Below are 23940 nucleotides of genomic sequence, written 5' to 3' on the forward strand. Positions count from 1 at the left end.
TTATTTCCGTGCTGTTGTAGAGTGAAGTTAGCGTAGAACCTGGGGGTTAAGTACACTGCACCTTTGTAAATAGTGCGTTATCTGGCCTTTCGGGTAGTACTGATCAATTCATGGAAAATGCACTACTTACTCGCCTTAATGCGAGTATGTAAATATGTAATATATGTAAATAATTCTGGAATATACCCATACCCAAGAAGTGGTCCATGGTACAAAGAACCATTTTACAGTGTCTTCACTATTAATAGGTAATGCTTAAAATTTCGACTAACTTAACTTTATTTTGGTTCATATGCATTCTCAATGGTACATTTATTAGTAATTATGTATTTACACCATTATCACAATCTAAATTTTAGATATTTCCGTCTCGCCGTTCTTTTGATTATCAGAATTTTGTAAATCGTTAACATTCTTGGGGGTTTCGTCTTTTAACTTCGGCATCATTAGTTTCTGTAGTGCTGATGTGGGCATTTCTACAAATAAACAAAGCAGGAGACCAACAACGTAGCCAAACATTAAGTCGCCACAAGATTGAGACAACTACAATGCAAAAAATGTAATTTGTTTAGGAACCATTTCATCTGTAGCAAAACTTACGAAATTGAATACGGTCATGTATGTTTTTGTTCTAGTTTGACCAGAGCGGATGCGAACCACTACGACGTGCACCAAATATATACAATATGTAAGTCTTCCTAAAAATTGTAGAGGGGGTATCATAATTGCGTCCCTTAGCAACCCTAAGGACAAGAAACGAAGGAAATAACGTAGTTGAACTCCAGAATTAATACTTACATCCCACGTTTTTGGTGAATCCAATACACGCGACTCCCATCGCGAATGCGTAGGATGTTCTTGCAAAGCTCGCATAAACGGCAGCTCCCAACCGTGTGGGTACGTAACTATCATCATATAAAGGTATCCCAACAAATATAACGGAGAGTGGCAGCGTCCAAACTGTAATCCACCACAACACGTGATGATACTTAAAACTGGTGGCTGGATCATTCGAGTGCATTTTATTTATATTTACCTTTGTTGTAAACAACTTCTTATTTTTATATTTGTAGAAGATGTATCCAACAATTAATCCTATTGCACAACCACTCACGTTGGTATGGCCTGGTATCGTCATGTATAACCATTCTGGTATATCTAGTAAAATCGTGTAGAGACCTCTGGAAGCAGACAATTGCTAAACGTTAACGCGAAGTATTCCAGTAAGTAATCAACGTTGAACGAAAAATGAGCACAACGAGCGATCAAAAAAGGATTGACATCGAGTCGCCTTTGGAAGTTCAAGTTAAATATGATTTCCCATGTAAACAAAAATTCCAAAGGTAACTCGACAGCAACTCCTTTTTGATCGCATTCTCACATAAAATGCGTAAGAAGAAGCAAATTTTTTAGGTGTGGTCATATGAACTTGTAATATAACTGTACCTTATGTAGGGAATTACGTTTTTACTCTCGAAAAAAAATATATGACGAAGATAAAAGTTCACAAATATACACGAATAAATAACATAGTCTGGCAGATTTCAGTAAAAAATAGCAACAATTGCGCATTAGATGAAGAAAGCATGAAACTCACAGGTATTGATCAGGGTATAGTCCTGATGATTTTAAGATCGGGAGGCCTACAAAAAGTTATCAAAAAACAAAATGGCGGCCGTTCAAAGATTAAACCTTACTTAATATAGGGAGTGCCTTATTCTGCAGGAACTATGAGTTTTTATGGAAACATGCTTCTGATCTTTTTTATAGCTCTTAAAAATACCTTTACAGCGATATATTACACGACTACTTCCTACTTCCGGTTTTCGGAAATGACGTCAAAATCCGAGGTTTTCGTATTCATGCAGTTGCGTACTTTGGTTATAATTCAATAACCACTGGTTTTAAGAAAACCATGCGTCTAGCCTTTCTAATAGCTCTTAAAAATTATTATATTGCACAAAATCCTAGTTTTTAGTATTTTAACTCCGCTAAACGCGAAAGAAACGGATACGGCCCAAAACGTGTCAGCTCCGTTACGTGTGTAGGTATTTGTGTAACGTTCATTGCCACATATTTTTTCTTTTGTTTACAGATATAAAGGGAGTACAGTTAATTTAAGTCCGATAAAGAATAGAAGGAGAAGAATAGGACAAGAAAAGAATAAAGATAAGAAAATAAGGATACGAAAAGAAGAGGGAGATGGATAGAAGGAGGAGAAGAATGGAAGGAATGTGGATTGTAATGCACTTAAAGCGTCAGTTATGGACTGGGAAAAATGTGCCGTTTGTCAATGTGTTTCATCCGAAAAACTAATGGACTCGGGAAAGAGCAAAGGTCGAAGACTGCTACAAGATCTAGGAAGAAGTCATTAATTCATTCAAGAGCCTAGGAACCGTCCCGGTAAAGATAGAGGGCGGAGGAGATACGTTAATGAACCACAACGCACAATTAGCAGAAGTCTTGAAGGGCATTCGGTTCCGGTTCCCTGAGCCTTTTTTTAATTAGCGCTTCCATTGTCTTTGCGTTCATCAGCTTTAGGCGGCACGACTTGTGCCACTTTGCGTTGTGGTTCATTAACGTATCCCCGCCCTTCATCTAGTAGTGGTATGTCGATCTTTACCGGGACGGTTCCTAGGCTCTTGAATGAATTAATGACTTCCTCCAGGATCTTGTAGCAGGCTTCGGGAGTCAGACCTTTGCTCTTCCCCGGGTCAGTTAGTTTTTCGGATGAAACACATTGACAAAGGGCACATTTTTCCCAGTCCATAACTGACGCGTTAAGTGCGTTACAATCCATATTCCTTCTATCCCTCTCTCCCTTCTTTTCTTATCCTTATTCTTTTCTTGTCCTATTCTTCTCCTTCTATTCTTACTTTTCTTTATCTGACTTAAATTAACTGTACTTACCCTATTTCAACGGTCGCCGTTATATCTTGGACCAAAATTATATAATGTTTTACCGAGTAATTTTAAAAATGTAAGATTAACGAAAAATCTATTCAAAAATATTCAAAAATGGATGATGACTCAAACGACACTTCTGGACAGTATATTAATTATTTTTGCATAACTAAGTCACGTTTGCTGAAAATAGAACAATAAACGTAATGAAAAAAAATTAAAAGCAAAATTCTTTTGTTGATTTAATAAAAAAAGAATAATGAGATTTTACTAAAGCTACACTTTAACTCAGGGCTGTATGCTTAGTGCATAGAGAATCCCTTTCCCTATTATATTTCTTTTTGATGTTAAAAAATTCACTTTCTTTCTGTCTCTTTTCTCCTCTTGTTTTTCTTGTAGATATCTTAAAAAAAAATTTTTTTTATATTACTCATGTTATCAATGCTCGTGTATAACAATATGTATGGGAATAAAGTCAATTATTATTATTACTCCCTTTATCTGTAAACAAAAGAAAAAATATATGTGGCAATGAACGTTACACACGTATCGGAGCTGACACGTTTTGGGCCGTATCCGTTTCTTTCGCGTTTAGCGTAGTTAAAGTTTTAAAAACTAGAATTTTGTACAATATAATAATTTTTAAGAGCTATAAAAGGTTTTCTTAAAACCAGGGGTTATTGAATTATAACCAAAGTACGCAACTGCATGAATACGAAAACCTCGGATTTTGACGTCATTTCCGATAACCGGAAGTAGGAAGTAGTCGTGTAATATATCGCTTTAAAGGTATTTTTAAGAGCTATAAAAAAGATCAGAAGCATGTTTCCATAAAAACTTATAGTTTCTGCAGAATAAGGCACTCCCCATATTAAGTAAGGCCTAATCTTTGAACGGCCGCCATTTTGTTTTTTGATAACATTTTGTAGGCCTCCCGATCTTAAAATCATCAGGACTATACTCTAATCAATACCTGAGAGTTTCATGCTTTCTTCATCTAATGCGCAATTTTTACTGAAATCTGCCAGACTAACAATGTTACTTTATGCATTTAATCGCGTAATTGCCTATACCTATTAAATTATTTGTACGTAACCCACCTCAAATTTAATCGAATTTGGTTTGTTAAGCGCGAGTAATAAAATTCGAAGATCTATACAAATGCAAAATAAGTATCCTCTCTGCAATGGCTTATTCTTCTTCATAAATGATTTACGACCCTGCGCGAAATTTATCATAGTCCTGTGGGAACGAGTCTATTTTGGTTATAAAAACAACCCTTATACGTGTTTGAGGGTTCAAAACTTAACTTTTTCGCGATCGAATTTTTAGACGGCCTTTGCGCTCAAGCTGCCGCTCTTCTTCCCCATCTTGTTCCTTTCTCCAAAACGCCCACTAGAAAAACCGAAACGTAACCAGAAACTCGTTTGTGCGGCCCCAAACTCGCGACTTCTCGTTGCGTATACCAGCATCCCTCTTCGAAAGCTGTGTCAGCTAGGAAAACGGAAACGGAACGTACGGAATGGGACTAATCTTGTGAACCACCAACGCAACGGTTCGTTATCAATATCAATAACCACTACCAACGACACCCTTCTGGTTGTCGCCGTTACCCATATGAATCATGACGTATCTCACACATGCTGCTCTAATTTTAAACCTACTCGAGATCACTATTCGCGTGAAGCGAATTTCCACATATATAAACATTAAGCATTTTAAGACCCTAACGAAATGTATCGTTGTAACTACTTACTCAGGATAATTACGTTGTAATATGTCAAATTCGTTCACATAGCTGGCAACTCCCGGCGACACCATTCCTATTACCAGAAGGCTGCCAAATAGAAACGGTGCAAGCTTTTTGTACTTCCAAACAATTGCGAGAACGGTTAAAGTGACAATAAATAATTGAGTGTCCGCTGCTATGTACCAAGTTTGCAGCATGCACTAAAATATAAAAAAAACTGATTATACATAACACATACGTTTAAGTATTTGGAAAAAAGTTGCTCCAAGATATCATTAATGTGCTACCATGGAACTATTAACCAACAATAGGAATTTCATCAATATTACAGTTTCGATATTAAAATGGAGCCTCGTATAAAATTCTACTAATCCAGCTATCCACCTATGATTAGGAAATTGTACGAAGAACAACGTATACTTACGCCAAAGAGAATTTAATAAAAGATATAAATGAAAAGAGTTTGGAATAGAAAATAAACCAAAGTAAGAGGGATAATTTAAAATAAACAACGAAGGAAACCATAAGCGTCAATATCGAACAACATAAACTACTAAAATGGTGAGATCCATATGCTATATTAGCTTCCGTATTTATGAACAGGAATAATATACATATGTCAGAAACTGAATACCGAACTAATGACGACGGAATAATATAGCATGATAAGAGAAACTAATGAAACTTCAACCCAATTACCCAACTCCAACGTATTCTTGAATAGATTTGGAAAATCGAACAGACCCAAATAATGTACCTAGGTAGGTAATATAGTTTCAAATCACTTACCATGTTTTTGACATCGTAGTAGTTGTTAATGTACAACAAATTTACCCACCAATTCTTCCTGCAGTTGCGGTATTCGACACCTACAACTTTATCCCATAATGGCCCTCTGGTAATATGCTGCAACCATGTTGCATTAAATGCAAGCACCGCAATTAAAGGTACCGTCAATCTAAACACATTCCCGTTACAACATTTGGTTTAGTACAATTACGGCAAATTACCTAATATATCTGTGAATAAACGCATATAGTATGTACCCCAGCTTAAATTTTGGCTGCTTTTCGAAAACTAAGAAAAAACTGTAAGTCAATAACCCGCTTGATATTAACATAAACATTTGCATGGAATAATTTCCGTTTACAAATAACATATTTATTGGATCTAAGGTCATCTAGAAACTTAAAGTTTATAATGTTCAATGTTTTCTTTTATACTTACGGTTTCTGGAAATTTTGGGTTTGCGGCAAATGTTATAAATCCAACCATGCTAGCGTGTGTAATAACTACTAGCAGCATTGTGTAGACGCGTATGCCGTTTATGAACTTCAGCTGCTGCACATTGGGATCTTTACTCTCTGCTTTAAGACGCTCCCAGTTTTTCGGTATTGAAAAGCAAGCTATAATTCTTCCATCTTGATAAAGAAAGTAGTATTAGATATATATACTCTATGTAATGCTCTATGCTCAAAACTATAACGGTAGCTCTAAGTTTGAATTTATTTCTTCGAATATTATAGAGATACGTAAAGTTGAATTATTTTCGAGATTCAAGAGCTAGGGCAGTTTACCATTACAGCTCATCATTTCAGGCTATTTGTATAGGTAAATGAAATTGATTTGTTTAGATCCCTTTAATAATATAAATCATCAAGAGAAAAATTAATGTAAAATAGTAACCAATTTGTGTAGATTGGTTTATGAAAACATTCAGGAATTATATCATTGAATAAAATTTTTATTCAATGATTATATGCAGTGTATTTTTTTAAGAAACTATTAACAGGGATGGCCACGAACTAAAAAAGTTTGACAAAAAGTTACGGATACAAAAAAATTGTAAACGACGTGGATTTCGGATTGAGATTTTGTATTATTTATCAATATATTTGTAATATTACGTTGGAATATTCATTGTCTATTAACCAGGAAATCAGAAATCAAACTAAACAAAGTTCCAAGTAAAAATGGAAATAAGCAGTTTTTTCAATCGGAGTATTACCAGATATGAAAAAATTATTTCGTATAGAGCTAGCCGTTGGTCAGTTAAAAATTCTGCTAAACAATTTTCGAGTTTATATGCAAAACAACCTGCTTATAATTCGAAATTTAACCATTTCGGGGTTTTATATCTCAGTCTTCCTTAAAGTAGGTCTGTTTCTATACCTTGATTGAATCTGTTTTGAAGGTTTTTAACATCAACTGAATTTTATGGAACTGTTAAGTACATTGTTTTATTTTATAGCAGTTGTTAAACTGACATTGAGACAAATGGGACTTTGAACACGAAATAAAATGAAGTTCAGAACAGAAAACAATACCCAAGCTTGTTATTTTTGAGGTCTTAATTAAATTCAGAATTTTCAAAAGGGTTATAATGAATTATGTGTCTTCTGCTATAAAGTTTTGTTTTATACACGACCATAAAGGGATGAAACTAACCATCTGGTAAAAGTTATCGACTTGTATAATAAATAACTATTATTTACTCACGTGTAGTCGAAGTTATTTTGTTGTAATAAGCCTGAGATTTATATCTTGCAAGTCCCTCATAAAAAGATGAACTTAGTACTATTATTATCAGTACTATGAAGCATATTCTGAAAATAAAATACAGTTTTTAGTACAATGCTTCATATGAAAGGAACTAATTCCTTTATAACTTATTTCATATTTCTGCAGTTTAATGATAAAATAAAAAGGAGATGAAATGAATTCTTTCGGCGAACGGAATTACAACAAAGAAAACTGTTTGTAAAATCAAATATAAATAAAGTGCCGCTGATATAATAAGAGATAATAAGAGATCTCCCCGAATTTAAATTAAAACCGTGATAAAGTCAAGTTAATGTGAGTGCGTATGCAAAATGCGGTTTATTGGACCAAGTTTAATAGATCTGCAAACAAATCAACATTAACAGCAGGCCTTTATTGTCCGTTCGATTTTCAAATTCCAGCCCAGAGAATTATAGTCGAGAGATTTTGCCATACCGGAGAGTTTAAGTATGCAGTTTCTTTAGAAAACAACTGATATCAACCCAAAAATTCCAGACCGCCCATGATCCAGAAAAGTTGTAATTAATTAGTTCGCCAAGTAATCGATACCTTTGAGGTCCATTGTTAAAAAATATTCAATGAAAGATGTTAAAGGATTCAAATAAATATTAATATCTTGTATTTTCAATGTATTTTGCTGAATTTAGTCAGTCCTATATAGTTCATATTTTTCTCAGAAAGGTATTCCGTAAACCTTATATCGAATAAAACCAAGTTCAAGCTGGTTTATTTATTACATAATTTGTCACGGTAATCACAAATTAAGGTGTGGTTAAGGTATAAATGTAGATACTTATGATGACCTCTGAAGTTAAATTTCAAACAATTAAGTTATAAAAGGTAATGAAATGAGGTGACCATTTCAAAGTAAATGTTTATTACCTACCTAAATTATGACAGGTAGACTTATGGGTAAATGAAAATTTAATGTAAAAAAGGAGATGCATTCTTAAACAATATTTAACATTTTCTGATTTTTCTCAATATACAATTATATACAGGGTGACAATTTGAAAACTTACCACCCCCCATATCTTAGTAAATAAACGAGATATTTAAAAAAATCAAAATCCGTTTCGGTAATTCGGAGGGGGAATCACAATGACATAGTTGGCGACGCACCCCCTCCAACCCCCTGCGCCCCAGCCACCCCAACTTTTAAATCTTAAATAGTGACCCCCCATGTGTGATACGTCGTTGGAAAGCTCTGAAAAAATGCTTTCCAACCATACCAAATAGCATTACATTTAGGTTAGTAATTATCGTGCAAATCAAAAAATAAACTAATATGATACATTTGAAATCTGTCGTATTTAAAACGCAACCGGCGAACATAGACGAACTAAGACAGAGAATAATTCAAGAATGTCGAAATATTGCAAAACCAACATTTGAAAAGGTTCGACAAGAGTTTGAGAATAGATTATAACTGGCGATCAAAAATGAGTTGCTGTCGAGTCGGCTTTGGAAGTTCAAGTTAAATACGATTTTCCATGTTTATTTTTTGATTTGCACGATAATTACTAACCTAAATGTAATGCTATTTGGTATGGTTGGAAAGCATTTTTTCAGAGCTTTCCAATGACGTATCACACATGGGGAGTCCCTATTTAAGATTTAAAAGTTGGGGTGGCTAGGGCGCAGGGGGTGTGAGGGGGTGCGTCGCCAACTATGTCATTGTGATTCCCCCTCCGAATTACCGAAACGGATTTTGATTTTTTTAAATATCTCGTTTATTTACTAAGATATGGGGGGTGGTAAGTTTTCAAATTGTCACCCTGTATATGGCCTTTTGGTATTGTTATTTTGCTGGAAAGTGAAAAGAAAAAAAACCATTTGTAGCGAATTTTCAGATTACAGACATGATCAATGGTGATCTCTCGTAAGCAAGGGGAGTTAGGATTTAGGAGGTAAGGTTTTAGTCAAGAATAATAAGGGCTGGCCTACGTCATTGTTTAGTAATTGTTTAATGATGCAGTTTTCTTGTTGCAATTCCCGTTTCAAAAAAAACAAAGGAAATTGTCAAAATTATTTGCAGAAACGCCTCCGCTGCAAAATGGCACCCAACAGTGGGGATTTAGCGTAGGTTATTATTATAGGTACTTATGTTCGCAGTAGGGATACCTAATTATTTATAATCAATGATATAAAGCATAACTTACGCTACAGCAATATCGTAATTGTCAATGCCGTAAAAAGGTTTTTCAGTTTCGCAATGCATTTCCATTACGGAACTCGTTAAGCCCAATTCTTGGAGTTTCGACGAATAGCATTCTACAATTCCTTCCCTCAAGCTTCTTTCATTATTAATATAATTTGAAATGTTGCTCGCCATCTTTGGACATGAGAGCGGTATGCAAATTCCGTGCCTTAGCCAATCATGACGATAGTTCTTCACGTTTGAAATTGTTTTCTGAAAACCAAATTTACCTAGTTCTTAACATATTAATCAACTTCTTCTATTCGATAGCTTAGTCAAAGATCATACTGATCTTTGGTTTAGTTGAACTTGACTGTTAAAGGCAGAAAGTTACAGGTTGTTGTCATAAAAGCAAAAAAAAACGCCATCAGTTTCAATTCCCCTTTACAATTTCTTTGGAAGAATATGCGTTGTATGGAAGGGTATTGTTTATGCAAAAATCTCAGCCGAAGTGTGAGTATCAATTTCCAACTATACCAAAATAACTAGCGAGCATGATTTGCGTTTCCCTGAATTCCATTTTGTGCTCTTTGACCGTTGAAATTAATACTGATCTACTGGATTAATGACTCTACCTGTATAATTTTCCATATACGCAAATTCGTCGAATTTCTGATTGGGGCTATCTGTAGCTTGACCGTGCAATATAGCGCATTTTTTCCCAACATTAAACATCGATCAAAATCATCCAAATGGAATAGATCTGGCATTAAGGCGTATTCTTCGTCTGCAACATAAATTTTTAAATCCCAATTCCTTCCCGAGGAGCGCAAACCTGTAACTTGTTCCACACATTCGCAAAAAACTAACGCACTCAAAAAAAGTACTATTCGTATAACCCGCATGGTTACTTACACACTTATAACGAATCAATTTTATAGTAAACAATGTTACTGGAGTTACCTAAATGCAATGGAAGTATTCCATTTATTTATAAAGCGGGTGAAGGAAAACAAGTGTATGAAGTTTTATTATAATGTCGCCAATTTACGCGTACGTATATGTTATGCGTCACTATAGATAACACCTTAGTTTTTTAAATTGCAATAATAATCTTCGCACATTAATTTTTTTAATTCAAATTAAATTTGTAGATATTTTGTCCCTTCCCCAATGGATATTGCGATTGTTGAATGCGGGTCAAATATTCAGTTCGAATGAATGGATGAATATCCTTGAGGATGCTGCTCGCGTTTGTTGTTTGTCTTAAAACCAAAAACCACTTATGAGGTGGATGGATTTTTTAGTCAAAGTGTAAAATCATCTGCAGTTTGCAAAGATCTAAAAAAAGGTCTTTCGCCCCACGCCTGTATCTTTAGTCGTGGTAAATATAAATAAAGTAGGTACTCTTGAGTCTTGATTCTTTACTCTCTTCTACCAAATATAGATAAGTACCTTTATACTATACTGGTTCACTTTTATAAAAAACAGCCATTTAACAAATAGGCGTTTTTTACTAATTTGGACCTGCTGAACACGAATATCGATGTTGGCATCTCGAAATCTGAACAGGAAATTCAGAATTCAAGATGGCGGCCAATTTCCGAAAATGTTGATCTTTTCACTCATGCGACCGATTTTTTCGATCTAAAAACGGATTATAATGTTATTCCTGACGAAGGTATACGGCACGAGAAATAGTGAAGAAATGTTTAAACAATGATCTCATAGTTTTTCTAACGTTAAAGTTGCGTAAAAGTGGAAACCTTTTTTTCATAGTACTATGGCTACTGTTTAAATTTCTTCACATCGTGTAATTATTAAATTATTTCTGTTTTGGCAAGCATTTTAGTTCCTGTGCGTCGGCCGTCGTGTGATAGATATCCGCGATGTTACATTACCTCACATTTGGAGGAATTTCCTTTCATTAGAGGAAAACAAAAGAAATATGATCGAGTTCTTGTCGCATCACCTTGAAGAGGCCTCATTTGACGGCGTACTTGTGATTGCTGGAGGCTTCAGTGATATGAAAGAAAAGTTTTCTGTAACCGTCAAACGACACAGATTTCCTCCTCAGAAGCTTTCCACAAGGAAGAGGATACTAGGATAACGTTACAGATACAGATGTATTTCTGTTACTTCTTCATCACTTCGAGAAAATACTGGCAAACTAAGCTTGATTGCTGAGCGGTACTTCAAGTAAGATAGTCTTTGTTCCTATCCATAATGATGTCCAGAGGAACTGGCCAAAGGGAGTAGTAACGAATATCCTGTCCTTTTACGCTATCACAGGAATGATGTCACGCTATTTCTGTTGTAAATTTTAACTCTTGGATGCATTTATTTTTATTTATTTATTTATTTTTGATTCCTGGTGCTTCAAAACGTATGTTTCCTTCAAGGGAGGGGAGGGGGGGTCTTTTTTTACCCCAATGCAATACTTACCTCCCTTACACGTTCCTTAGTAACCCTATATGGGTTTTTGTCTCTGTATAGTGCATAGATTGAAATCGATTAACTCGCCAAATCGAGTTTCATAATTAGGTTTTTCTTTTTCAGAGTCTTTTTACGATGGCCTTAAGGAATGGAAACGGAGAAACATCTTTTCGCTAGGATACGTAATTATAGGTATGTATTATAAAAACGAATATAGAATAAATAACTACTTGAATGTACAAGAGATAAAACTTAAACACTTATATCCATTAATAGTCTTCCTCAGAATTACTGTATCTTTGAGCAACAAACGGTGGTCGCCTTTGCTGTAATGAGATGTTAACTTCTTCGGGTGACCTGAAGACTTGAGGAAGCGATTCAGGTCTATACGTTGGAGCGAATTGTGTCGGTACAGGTCTTCTGTGTACAGTTACAGTGCGATATGGATTTGGTGTTGAATGTACTGGGACAGCGGGGCGTACCTAAAAGTAGGTACATCAACTTCAAGTTAAAGTCATACGATGCTTCCACTTACTGGTTGTTTATATTGCGGTCTTGGCTCTTCATTTTCATCACCATAATCAGTGAGGTAGCTGTAATTGTCGGGGTAGTAACGGTCTGAGTATCGCAAGGTGATATTGGGTTTAGTTTGGTGTTCCTCCAAATTGACAGGTTTGTACAAGTAATCATTGACAAAGTGATATTTGGTGGATTGCTGACAAATGTTATCGTGTCCCGTCGGCATGCAGATCAAGTGCACCTAAGCAATGTTCGTTAAATTTTTCTTTGAAACTATATAACTTACCTGGTGGAAAGTAAATCCCTCAGGGCAGACCCATGAGTGTTTCGCATTATCTTGGCAATAATGGAAAACTTCACATCCCAAACCCTCATCGGCGTAATAACCTGTATTTTTACCATTACAATCAAATTTGGATTGAGGAAGGAGGATTGTTAATCGGTCCGGTTCCTCTATCTCCTTCTCTTTTGAATCCTACAAATGTTAAAGTCCTGGCCCATCAATCATTGATTACCTATGGAAAGCTTACCTCTTCAATTTCATTAGGACCTGGCCGTCTAAATTCTTGAGGCTTTCTTGGTGGTGCTTCGGTGCGTGGATGGGGACGTTGTTGAACAACGGGTAAAATGTTACGGAACTGGTATAAGTCGTCGCTATATATGGAAGTTCTCGTCGGAATGGCTTGAGACGGAGAAGATTGACTATCATATTGATACGCTATTGTCGTTGGCCGGAACGAAGTTCCTTGCGCTTTTTCGTGCCCATTAAATTGCGGAAAACTTAATGTCGACCTTATGCAGACGAATAAAAGTAGAATTGGCGTGGCTCGCATTCTGTAACAAACACAGCGTAGTGTTAACATTACGTAAGGCTATACTTTCTCCATTTAAACAGGTGAAACTCCCCGAGGGATCCAAAATGTAAAAAAAGTACAATAATTACATAAATAATGCTTTCTTCACAAAAGTAACCTCCAGTCCAAAAATACTCATTTTTGGTGTTGAAAGTGGTTATATGCCTACGAGAACAGGATTGCGAAAAAAATTAAGAAAGTTTGGTACATTGAACTTAACTAGGTAGTTTCAAATTTGGGTGATTTCTTTATTTGAAATATAATATGGAGTGAAAATATGGTTCGATTGTGTGCGAAGTTAATTAAATTCAAGAATTTCTATACCTGGATGTAAGTAAGTATAATGTCACGCATTACTACCCTTTTCTCTTTTACATGTCTACAATATATTGTCGTTGGCATGCTTGTGTTTGGAAATGACAAATTTCATGAAAAGGTTGCTAGAAGAATGTATAGTCCGCTCACTTTACGTTAAAGGGTAAAATCTCATAATTAAAGGTTGAAATTTGGTGGTAGCTTCCTTGTTATAATGCTTATACAGAATTTTGTTTGTGGGAACTTTTACGGAATCGAATTTTCTTACTTCTCACTAGTTCCTGCAAAACTGAGAATTTTTCTCAGTACACAGCTTTATAGCTCGACAAATAAATAGTTATTTTTTATTATACCTGAATCACAATCTCCGTTTTAAACACTCAAATGCGTGCGAAAAAAGGCCTTTAAAACACACGTGCTTTAAAGTTGCTAAGTAACGATACTTCAAGTATGACTTTTGAAACTGTCATCTGGGGCTGAAATAAAAGATCCTCTTAGGTCGCTGTCTGTAAATGCAGAACATTTCTTTGGCTTGTACCTATCCTTTGGTTGAAGGTTTCACAAACGCGCGTAATTTAGGGTATGCTTCCAAATCTGTTCCACTTTTAATCGCAGCATTGTTTGAAGTTTTGAGTTAATGCACCAAAAGATAGGAGATTTAAATACCTTTGGCATTTCCTTCATATATCCCAGCATTATCGATGCATTTAAGACTTTATTCGTAAGTAACTTCCTTTTCATCCATGGAAACAACTTTTCATATTCTTTATAATAGGCTTTACTGGATTTGGATTTTACACCTACCAACGTTTGTTTAGATTTTACAACAAGCGATTTAATGGACGGTGTATTATCTTTTTCAACGGAAATCGTTTTATTCACAAAGACGACGATTTTTATAAGCAAACGTCAAGTGACATTTCCATGGCAATCGTGAAATTACGAACACCCAGCCCACTTAATTAGACATGTATTCGAGTATAACGTCAATATGATTTCATTGTATTTCCTATTTTTAAATTATACTGCAGGTATAATAAAAAATACTATAAGATACACGTGTATAATTGGTCTTTAAAGCACTTGCAACGTTAAAGGCACTCCGCTTTGCGTCGTGCCCTTAAACTCGTTGCGCGTGCTTTAAAGACTTGATTATACACTTGTATCTTAATATACTATTATTTCTCAATCGTACACTTTGGGTTTTAGGTTGTACTATCCTTGCTTAAGGTACTGCAGAAACAATTTTGGGAGCGGAATCCGCTTTCATTTTGCCGCAATTAGCGGAAAAGGCAAACACCACAACGTAGCTATTTTTATTAGGTGAAGGAAATAGCGGAAAAGATGCAAAATAGTCTACGGTTTTATACGTAACGTGCGCCCCACGTGCTTTGATGCATTGCAGCACCTTACACCACAAAAAAATGATTAGCACACATACCACCCACACAGCTGCACATGGGCGATTCTGCCCTTCCTTTTATGTCTAAAGAATACGTGTACCAAATTTGGTTCCAATCGGTTCAGTCGTTTAGCCGGAAATGAGATTGCAGACAGAAAGACCGACAGACACACCGACATCAGCGAGATGTTGTTTGATTCGGATTTCTGGTACCTACTTCAAAACGTCAAAATAGTGGGAGATCATTTTTATCCCAATGCAATATACTTGTAACATGCTCTTGAGGCTATTCAAAATTTCTTTGATTTAGAAGGTGATAATATCTCTTTTCATTTTTCTTTATCGAGACGCGCACTTTTTAAATATCCCTTATAATAATACAGTTTTCTTTAAAATAACCTTATAAAAAGGTCCCTCAACCCGCGATCGTGCAATTTTTAACGGCGGAAAATGTGAGTGCTTCTGAAATCTATAATCGAATGGGGCGGGCGTTGTCAGGATGTAAACGAAATTCCTTTGTGAACTGACCTCCCCGTTTGTGCAATATAGCCCGACTTAGCGTCTCGAAGTATGTACTCGTACCTTGCTGCAGAGATTATTGTACCTCCTTTCAGCTAGTCGACCAGCAGGACGCCTTACCGGTCCCAAAATACCAAAATATCTTGGAAATCATTTTTTAGGACTTTCCTTAAAATATTTCCAGATTTCCAGGATAGGTTCTTTAAAATCATTCTGAAAATCTCAAAAAATTTTGGAAGAATTTTGGGGCTCCAGACAAAGTATTGCCGATATTATTTTAGTATTCTCGGATATTATCTTGGAACACAAAGTGACGCACGTATAGCGACCAAAACGCATGAAATTTTTAAATATGGACCCAATGCTGTATGCATTTCAGCGTTTTTATAATGAAATTGGTGCACAAATAATAATTTTATTTACATAAATATATAATTTATGATTTTAAAATCTTTTATAAACCCCGCATTTACGAACTCATCCAATAGGCTGATCTCGGTGCATACCATACCGGCGATGTAAATCCCGGCGACGTACATCCCGGCACCATTTTCCAGGGGACAACCCATCCTGGTATCGATCATCCCGGCGATTTATACCCGGCGACAACCTATCTCGGCGACTATTGCTTTCCAGGCATCGGTTATCACGGCAATGCACACTTTCCTAACGCCGTCTGTCCAACCTCATTTCTGTTTTGACATAAATAATGATATGCTTTAGAAGCGGATATCAAATTTTGTACCGAAAGTAGCTGTGCCTGGATGCATTGTAATTACTGCTTAGAAATAGGTATACTCGCAGGAGACCGAAATATGCAAGGAAGCTCAAATAAGTTGTGTTATTTACACAATTGACATCGGTGCAAAGGACCCATTTTTAAAAAATTGCGTTTTACCATTTACCTACGCAGGTAGATACCAGAAAACTTTACCTACCTATCAATGGCATAATTTCAATTTTTATAGTCCCTATTCAGATTGTATTGTATCTAAAAAGGAAAAATCACACTCTATAAAATAGCAAAGCTTAATTCCGGTGAATTGTTTCCATATGATAACCGAAGCCGGGAAGTAAATGATCGCCGGGATGACCGTGGCCGGCTGATCTAGACCCCTGGTTTTATAAAGTAGAATAATAGTACATTATATATCAAGGTAGAGAAGTACAGTATTATTGCCTGAGCACCAAGATTACATCTCGAGGCGCTTGCGCCGAGGGGTGTAAGGTGCGAAGGCAATAATAGACTTCTCTACCGTGGTATATATACTATTTTTTTCACTACTAGCACTTGAAATCCTCTAAATTAACATATTATATTGATAAGAGAGTTAACGGTTAGACAGAATTGTTTGTTTCTTAATTTAACATGTCAATCAAGTACGTGGAAGTACAAGTCAAACAGGCCGTATTTTGTTCTGTCATTGAGATATTTTCAAAGAGTAATTTCGTTCGAATTTTTTCAAAATGTGATAATTTTAGGTATGTAATTTCTCTGGAAATGGCGGATGGTGGCAATTATTCATTTTAGAGAACTTGTCTAAACGTTTATTGAGCGAAATTTCGGGTTGTGTTTTCTAAAAGTGGCAGCATGACAGTTCTCATTATTGACTACTAGTTAATAATGTTCACATTATTAACCACTTTGAACAAATGCCGAGAAAGCCTAATTTACAAGTGGAAAAAAGGTTAATAGATAATCATGTCATCAGACGCTAGTAGTGAAAAAACAAATTTGTATACTTCTGAAGTTATCACGGTAACAAATCTGAACGGACGAGCAAATCGGCGTCCCTGGAGGAGTTTGCACAGGGGTTTGCACCTTTAGTTTATCAATAAATAATATAGAACTGGTAAAGATAAAATTGTGCATTAACTAAAATGAGTTTTCGAAATTTTAATGTCATAATTGACGTATGTTAATTGGACCGGTTTAATGTCCAAAGTACAGTTTTTTTTAACTAAGTTTTTCACTAGGAGCTCGACCTTATACTCCTTATTTAGATTTGTCTCCCAAAGATCTATTGTGAGATTCGCGTTTACAATAACACCTTACTACAACTAACTCGGTGAAGAAGAAGACTGTTTTGTACAATTCATTAATAGACAATTTACTCTGTATGCATAATTTATTGTTATCTAGAATCAATTTTTCATTTATACAAATAAAGCTTTGATTTTCATTTATTATTTGTAGGTATTACTAAATTAAACCGTCCCAGTCTAAGGGCCAATTGTAAAGTTTGAAATATAGTAGTTGTAGTTTCAGACATTTTTATTTGGAAAAATTCAACCGCAAGTTGTTATAAAAATTATAGAAGCATAAACAATAATTTGTTAAGTAGCACGGACGTAGATGATTATGCGCCCGCTTTAGATCCGATCGTGGGTAATTAAATTCAAAACAAATGTTTATTTAGCATTTCATTTCTTGAAAGGATGTTGTCGATTATGTACCCACTGTAAAGTTCAATTACCATTTTTGCTCTTTCCATAACCAATATACAAAGTGGACTTTTACTTTTTGAATTTTTTTCATTGCACTTCTATTATACGGATTTGGCTTACATTGGGGTTAACAAATTTTTCTATATATGGAATTAAAACAAATTTCTCTCGACTATTTTACGACGATCACTGTACATTGTGTGTCATTTCTATCTAATTTACAATTCCTTTTAATATGCAAAACAACTTTCCGTCTTCGCGTTTTAACTATTTTAGTTGTCATTTTTCATATGTTTGTCCTTATTTCGTTGAGAAATGTAGTATAAATTCCCGAGTGAAAAACTGTGTTCGGTTACGTAAGGTGAGGCGTATATTATGGAAATTAGTTGGAGAAAGGTCATTTTAGTTGTCATTTCGAGAATAATCGCTTCCGTCTCAAAAACTAATTTAAACCTTTTTTGTAGCGATATAGTTATTTAGAAAGTAATGCTAATTTATTCACGTTTCAGAGATTCTTGAAAAACTGTTCCTGTTACCAGACTGTTCGAGTGCGTCGTTTTTCAGGAAGGATGTATCATTCCGTGTGATGCTCGACCCGTACCAGTAATTGCAAAACTGAATGTATTTTTTACTTCATTTACATGACTAGAAAGGGTGCAGCGATGGCCATCCATCATCTACTCTAGTAAGACAACTAGTTAAAAGTAGTTCAAGACATGTGCACCTTGATCTACACGACCATACAACTACTTGCGCATCTCAACTATCTATATGGATTCTGGATACATGTCATTACTGATAGTTTATCGAATTCGATTAAATTATTACCTGAGGTCAATGATTTGTAAATGGTAGTAAAAGTTATTCTATAGTTATCAAATAGATGTCCACTGCAAATGTAGGCCATTCACAAGCTTTTTCTTTCATTATAAAAGTGTAAAAACCAACCTTGCACCTGACTTACAAAAATAAAAGTAGAAACTTGACCGAGAAAATCACGTAACCTTGTCTTTCCGTTTGGTTATAATTGCTTGTTAATTCAAACAGTCTGTTTAATTTTGTATTATTTAATTTACATAAGGAATTTTATTGATTGGCAAAAGAAATGAATTTAGTGCTTCAGTGAACGATGTTTTTACTTTTAGAAATTGCATTGTGCACGAATGCATTCGATCTCCCCTTTACAGGATTTCACGTTGAAAATATGTGCAAGTTGAAAGAAATTGAAATGTAATTGATTAAAACCGATACTTAAAAATTTTAAATATGTTTACTTACAAAAAAGTCCATATTGCCAAATTGCGGTAATTCCCGAGGCATCCGAAAATGAGCTAAATGTGGGATTGATAATAACAATTTCCTATTTTGTTTCTTGCTGACTGTTCGGTTTTCCCATGTAGGGGGCGGGAAACAATACCCCTACCGCAGAGTGTACTGCGTTTCGTAAGAGGTGTTTAGACAACTGCAGGTCAGCCGCAGCATTTTTGACTAGAATGTGGAATATTCGGGAGAAGTGTAAAATTGGTGTCCCAGCGACGTGTTGGTCAATTCAATGTGAAGGATTATAATCAAAACCAAATTTTCTGTGTATTTTACACATTTGTATGCCAGTAGTGAATGGAGTGTGTCAAATTTGGATTTCAAATGTCCGTCTCAACTCAACAGTACCTATCTCCATCGCCTTATACAAAATATCCTGTTTTGACTTTCTCATTTTGATAATTTTGCATACTTTTATATCAAGTACATACAAATTGTGCACAACTCTTGTGCAGAGAGTGCACCGAAATAGATAACTAATGGATATATTTCTTGCAGACGTCTCAATCTTTGTGAGTACCCTCTTCCGACAATCCGTTCTTGACATCAGTGAGGAGGATCATCAGATTAAGTATTTGGTAACCCTCCCCCTCCCCCCGTCACCCCTGAGTCAATGTGATTTTCCTATTAGCAAATGTACTCGAAAAACTGTCAAATCCTGTATTACTTGACAGTTTTTCTCGTCTAATTGCTAGGAAACAGATTTTCATTACCTAAAAACAACCCAAATTTACTCGGTAAAATACAAACCTCTTGTGCAATTATAAGTGAAAAATCACTCTAGCGGAATCTTAAAATGATATTTACTCAAAAAGAGCCCATCTATATCGGTCCTTTTTTGAGCCGAATCATTTTTTTTGTGTTTTTTCGCCTCTTAGAATATTCCAACGACACTTAAAACAACCAAAACTGCATTACAGCCAATCGAATAAAACGAAATTTTACCCAACGGTAAACCAATAAAAAACGGCGATTGATACGAAACCGCCGCTGATATCTAGTTATTACATAAGTGAAAATAAAATCGACTTGTGGTGTTAAGAACATTCAAACTAAAAGGGGCGGTCACCAGTGAATAGCCAGGAGGAACGTGTGAATCACGGGAAGATGATCAATCATTAAATTTATTTATGGAATTCCACAGCATCGTTTGTAGTAGCACCCCATATGATCCATTTGGTAACCTCAAATTATTATTTTTTCGCCCACTGAGGTCATTTAAAGGCGACAAAGAGGTGGTTAAAGAAATTGACACATGGCAATGGGGGGAGGGGGGGGGGAGAATACGTGTCGTCCTCGTCATGGAATTTTACTGAGATCATGTGGAAAAAATTTTCCTGCTCGTATACGTTTTTAGAATTTTCTTTAGTACCTATACAATTAACTTATGAGTAATTATTTAATGTTGTTTTTTGACAGTTCAATTAAGTTTTAGCGTCGAGTTGTTAAGCGAGGCGTTCTACTGTTAGCCATATTCAAATGATATGTTTATCCCGCCAGGGTGCGGGCCTCCGTTAACAACTCGACGCTAACCATGCAAGACCAAAATCCCCCGAGCGGCATCCATTGAACCTAATGTGTCTGCAATAAAACAGGTCTGTTATAAGAGAGGTCGCCTTCCAGGCTTTTTATTTAACTTTGCTCGCATGAGATCTCTGATTTTGTCAGAGGTCATGGTTACACAAAGTTGGTTAGTGGAGTAACATTGACCTCGCAGTTTCGATGTATTTGTTTTTAGATAAACTCGATGTTGGAAACCAAACTAGTAGGTATACCTACACGTCTTTTTTTAGTTCGGAAAAAGTTCTTCGATCTTCAGGTAAAAGTCTATAACTTCTTTGCTTATTAAATTATAGGAATTGTGTCAGGTAAAAACGTTGTCGGACTAATCTCATTTTTTTGTATATTTCAATTTAAAACGCAGCATATCAAATTCTCTTTTCAAAAACATAACATTCCAAAAATTCAAGAAAATTAATGATTCAAAGAGATTCAAAAAAGATTTTTTTTAATTCAAAAACGTACATTTTTTTTTAATCATTTAAACCTTTTTAAATATTTTAAAGCTGTTTTCAATCTTATTGAATCTTTTTCGAATTTTTTTGAATCACCTGAATCTTTTTTTAATATGGTTCCTGGGGTGCTATGTTTTTGGAAAAAGAAGTCAATATGATGTATGTTTAGATTGACATATACAGGGTGTTTCAGTTAAAAAATGAAGTTAGGTCCGATAATTATCTTCTTAACCCCGGATTAAAACGGCAGATGCAATAATCATTACAAGCAAACTTTTGTAATAAACACGTTTCCAATAACCTAATAAACAAAGAAGTTATAAGCTTTTATACAAAAATTGAAAAATGCAACATTTAACCATAACTCAAAAACAAAAGATTGCATGCCAGATTGGTTTTCAACATCGAGTATATCTCAAACAAAATACAAATTGAAACTGCGAGGTCAATTTTTTCACTTAATAATTTATTTTTCGTATATTTGATTGTAAATTTTTATCAGTAGGACTTGGTTTTTGTAAAAATTGATCAAATAAGGACAGTACACTTTAAATAATGAAAAGATGGTAGGTATTATGTCATGAACTAAAATAGGTACAATTGTTCGATTTCGATTTTTTACAGGGGGCAATTTTTATAAATCAAGAGTCTTGATCTCGACTAAGCAAAAATACACCACCAAAAATCCCAATGACCTACTATTTGGACGGCCTTTCTTTGGAGTGCAAAAATCCTCTAATAAGTTAGCGCATTTTCCGCAAACAATGTTGCGGTACGACAAGTGCGACTAAACTAAAGCAACAAAATAAGTTCATATTTGAAGCAGGGGGTAGGTAAGTAGAATCCGAATCCAAATTTTCTGCGAATCAGTGATATTTATCGGTGACATTTCAAGTAGCTGGAACATTATGAAGATATGTTTTTAATAATCAATAGGAGGAGACATTTAGTTGTTAACAAAATCATAAATTATGCCCTTTAATGTAATTTGACCTTCATTAAACTGTTTTAAAGATTACTTCGACCAATTAAATGCTCGAATCTACGATTTTATGCATTTTAACAAAATTATACGGTGTCGCCGTATCTTCCATGACTGCACTATAAACGAATTTTGGTTTGTGATTCGCAAATTCTTTTGTAAAGGGTTCAGAGTTTTAGAATGGTGTAAGTATTTCTTTTTTAAATATATGTTGTTTGTTTCTATAGTTTTACTCAAATTGTAAAGTATGCTGAAGCTAAAAGTTAAAAGACAAAGCCTAATTTTTCAATTAATAACCAGAGCTGATGAGCAGGAAGTAACTCAGAAAGGAATTAGTACGTTATTTAATTCCATTTCGTATAAATGAGATCCAGATGATATTAACATATTAACCCGATTAACCGTAATTACAATGGCGAGTTGATGTAAAAAAGGATGTAAATCTTTTCAAACAAACTAAATCAGCAGCTCGAATATTTTGAATGAATAAAAAAAGTCCCAAACATGCTTGTGATTGTTGTAAAATAATGCTGAATATATACCTACAGGTAGGTAGTTCAAAAAACTCTCATAATTTATTGTCTGTATCCAGATCCTAGCTCAATAAAGACTATTCGTTATTAAATAAATTGTAATTCCGAACTAATAAATAAATTGCAGTTTGATTTATGAATTGTACTCCTGTTTTGGTGCGGTATTTGTTCAGCTCTAGTTAATCTGTGGCTCTGGTATATCTATTTGTAGTTCATAAAAAGCAGATAAATTTGAAGGAAACAGCGAAAACAAAAAAAAATTAAAATCAAATCAAAAGCAATTGTTTAAAAATGAATAAATGTTAAACTTCCATATAAAATCAGGAAATAAATAAATTATGTAAAGATTGCTCCAGTTTCATTTCTTAGCGGCAGTAGTCGAAGTCTCGTATACAGGTGAGCATCATTATATCACACTTATTAAAAATAATATGACCATTACGAGTCGTATTTTTACGCAACTTTGGGCCAACGCCCAACATACAAACTTACATAACAATTTAATGTAAGGCGCCGAACCGGCATGTCAGCTTAACAAAAATACACCAATTTATGTTCTGAAATCATTGTCGGCAATGTTACTTTCGATTACAAGCGAAAAATTGGCTACTTTCACTTTAGCATCAGGTTACAAGCAATCGCCTTTTTTTAATGTATTTACTTTATGCATCCAGTAGGTGTTAAAAAATATCAGCCGCAGGTGTTACTTTTATTGGCAAATAGTCTTAATTGAAAGAAATTTGGAAAGAGAAAGCATGTATGAAATTTAATATCATCAATCTAAATGGTGCAACACAAATCATCTTCTAACTCGAAATACGATTTCCGATTCGATTTGATGAAAGAACTAAATTAGTGTGTTTGCAACAAAAGAAATTTCGTAAAACGGTAGATACCTACTCATTAATATTATAAATCGATTAACTTACTTAATGCAGCTTGAACAATCACTGCAGTTGAAAACACTTAAAACCAAACTAAATTTCTTATCTTAAAAATGAAAGCCTTTTATTGAATTCTCGAACCCCTACCCAGTATAATTTCTTTCTCACGGACAAGTGGGGGAGCACGCATAAAATATTCAGTTTTATTTGCCAGTTCCGATAAATCTAATTAATTGAATTTGGAAGATAATGAATAATTTAGTTATTCAAATCAATCTTTATTTTTAAACGAAAGAAATAATGTCAGGGGTTTACGTAAGACGCTCCAAACATTCTTTAATTATGCCGGTAGATGTT

General features: G+C 34.9%; 2 protein-coding genes and 1 long non-coding RNA gene across 3 annotated transcripts; 1 reads left to right on the plus strand and 2 right to left on the minus strand.

Annotated features, from left to right (window-relative positions):
* Window positions 1-267: 267 nt before the first annotated feature.
* On the minus strand, window positions 268-10367 carry LOC116158956 (O-acyltransferase like protein-like). Its single transcript, XM_031471836.1, has 12 exons — window positions 10192-10367; window positions 9992-10143; window positions 9379-9629; window positions 7154-7260; window positions 5882-6075; window positions 5665-5834; window positions 5444-5612; window positions 4661-4854; window positions 1037-1181; window positions 799-988; window positions 601-743; window positions 268-543 (listed from the first exon to the last, which is right to left on the minus strand). The coding sequence occupies exons 1-12, from the start codon at window positions 10259-10261 to the stop codon at window positions 349-351; spliced, it is 1980 nt and encodes a 659-aa protein (XP_031327696.1). The 5' UTR covers window positions 10262-10367; the 3' UTR covers window positions 268-348.
* Window positions 10368-11080: 713 nt separating this feature from the next.
* On the plus strand, window positions 11081-18926 carry LOC116158958. Its single transcript, XR_004142866.1, has 3 exons — window positions 11081-11555; window positions 11916-11984; window positions 18359-18926. It is a non-coding gene; the product is annotated as an uncharacterized LOC116158958 (long non-coding RNA).
* Window positions 11977-23726, minus strand: LOC116158957. The gene is made up of 5 exons (XM_031471837.1): window positions 23629-23726; window positions 12842-13145; window positions 12598-12786; window positions 12328-12552; window positions 11977-12274 (listed from the first exon to the last, which is right to left on the minus strand). Exons 2-5 carry the CDS (start codon window positions 13142-13144, stop codon window positions 12062-12064), a joined length of 930 nt encoding a protein of 309 aa, XP_031327697.1. The 5' UTR covers window position 13145; window positions 23629-23726; the 3' UTR covers window positions 11977-12061.
* Between the last annotated feature and the right edge of the window lie 214 nt (window positions 23727-23940).

This window comes from Photinus pyralis, unplaced genomic scaffold, assembly GCF_008802855.1.
Source record: "Photinus pyralis isolate 1611_PpyrPB1 unplaced genomic scaffold, Ppyr1.3 Ppyr1.4_LG1, whole genome shotgun sequence".
Classification (NCBI taxonomy): Eukaryota; Metazoa; Arthropoda; class Insecta; order Coleoptera; family Lampyridae; genus Photinus; species Photinus pyralis.